Below are 2,340 nucleotides of genomic sequence, written 5' to 3' on the forward strand. Positions count from 1 at the left end.
TACGATGCGATGTAACCAGTAAGTAAAACACTAAAACCATTGATTTTATAACATGCCCACATTATAATATGTTTATAATTTAAAATCAATTGTAAAACACATGATGATTTACGAGTTTTATCACTCCTCGAACGATTTATATTACACACTTATATGGGTGTAAATTATTATTTTTTCTAATTAGCCGTCGACTTTCATATTATTATCATAGTGATAAATAGGCAGATAATTATAATATAATATATTATATAATACGGTCGAGTCTCGATAAATCATATTTCAATGGAAATGAAAATAAATTTGACCTATGTTTTTTTTTTTTTAGTTAGGTATATAGGAACCACAAACACAAGTTAAAAACATTTCAAATGGAAAGAAGGTTATCGAGGTTCAAGTTGTCGAGAATCGACAGTAAAATGTTTAGATTCTGAGCGGAGCGTATAGTCAACTAGTGGTTTTATAATAATTTTTATTTTGTTTCTAAGAAGAGAGCGACGCATGGGTTTTACAACAACGCGGATTAAACAAAATATTTCTGTCACTAACTTTGAAGCTGGTGTCTAGTAGTTAGCGGGTTGTAACCAGAGTTCGGATTAGATAAGTATTTTTTTACCTAGATAAAGATAAAGATAATGCAACTAAAATGTATCTAGATAGAGATAAAAGATAACTTAACATATATTTATCTAGATAAAGATAAAGATAAATACTTTTTTATCTAGATAAAAAAAAGTTACAATTTTGGTATATTTTAGTTGGGCACTAGGAACATAATAAGAATAATTATATAAATAAAAATAATAACATTATTTATAAACCAAAAGCTTTGTTTTAAAATCTGTATAAATATTTAAAAATTTAGTACAATTTTGCGATTTTTATCAATAAAAAATGTATCTAGATGAATTTATTTAGATTACTAAAAAAATTATCTAAGATAAACGTTTAGATACCTTGTAATTATTTATCTAGATAAGATAAAAGATGAACAAAAAAAAAAAACGAAGAGTATCTACACTACATACAGATACATCGGTACATGTATAGGTATGTCTTGTTTGTACTGAATATAGTTGACATAAGAATGGCGATGTAAATCTGGTATTAGATACGAGGAGACGAGGATTAAACTGTAGGTAACTTTTTAATACGTGTACAAAACAAACAAGTTTCAAAAACAGCAATTATTTATTAAGTAGGTTATTTATTGATTATACATTTTTTTAATTTAATTTTACAGGACGGTGTGTACTGAAATACGAAACGTACTCACGAGTTTCAAGAACTATGACCAATATACACTTTGATAAAGTAGCGCTCACCAAAGTAACATGATGAGTGATCTGACGCGTGATATGACTGGTGATTTTATAGTAACATGTTACTCCCGAAATTTGTTATCGAAATATAGTGAAAATCACGCAGGTGCCGATCAAACATATCAGAACCTGCGTCAGTTCTGAATCAGATCTGAAGTTTTGTCCGTGACCAAAGTGCTGCTTGCACTACTTTTGTCGTTCGTTATTTACTCGTCAGTAAGCGTTTGTACGTTATTTCAAAAAAATATATATTTTTTAGAATAGTACGAGGTGTTTTGACTAGGTAAGTACTAAGTTGGTAGAACAATAGTAGGTATAGTAGTTAATATCATTATATTATCAAATATTATTATACATATATTATATTATAATATTATCATATTATTTTATTTATTTATTTATGAGAATTTACTTTATTTATTAATTTACTTATATATTATATATATTATTAACTATATTATATATTTACATTTTTATATTACTTATAATATAGAAAATATAATTTGTAGAATATAAATCGTTAAAATATACACATAAAATAACGTAAGAACATATTTATCCATATTACGAATTTTCACGGGGCATAAAAAAGAATAAATTAGAATATAGAAAATAAATATGGCTCAAAAAAATATTTTGTTAGGTGAAAAATGTTATTAAATGGAAGTTTTGTAGGCAATACAATTTATGTATGCCACATTATATTTAGAACCTCTAGAACCGTATACATTGCTGTATAATATAATTGTAAAATAAGTTTTAAAAATGTATAGAAGTATGAAAGACGATCCGGATACCAATGTACAGTTTGTACAAACCGTGGAAATGTTTCCTTGTTTGTATGACTACACAACAAAGGAATATTCCATTAGAAATGCAAAATATAAGGCTTGGGGAGAAATTGGAAAAAAATTTGACGCCAACAGTAAGAAAAAAAATTATTTAATATTATTCATTATTAATTGTTATAAATTAATGAGATATTTTTAATAAGTATAGAACTATATTATGTATAATAATT

General features: G+C 25.9%; 1 protein-coding gene across 1 annotated transcript in view; it reads left to right on the plus strand.

Moving 5' to 3' along the window:
- Positions 1-2,084: 2,084 nt before the first annotated feature.
- LOC103310953 overlaps positions 2,085-2,340 on the plus strand; it is a 3,643-nt gene continuing 3,387 nt past the window's right edge. The window contains exon 1 of the mRNA XM_008190452.1: positions 2,085-2,244. Within this exon, the coding sequence (XP_008188674.1) occupies positions 2,085-2,244 (160 nt within the window). The remainder of the gene's footprint in view (positions 2,245-2,340) is intronic.

The sequence above is a fragment of the Acyrthosiphon pisum genome, chromosome X (assembly GCF_005508785.2).
Source record: "Acyrthosiphon pisum isolate AL4f chromosome X, pea_aphid_22Mar2018_4r6ur, whole genome shotgun sequence".
Taxonomy (NCBI): Eukaryota; Metazoa; Arthropoda; class Insecta; order Hemiptera; family Aphididae; genus Acyrthosiphon; species Acyrthosiphon pisum.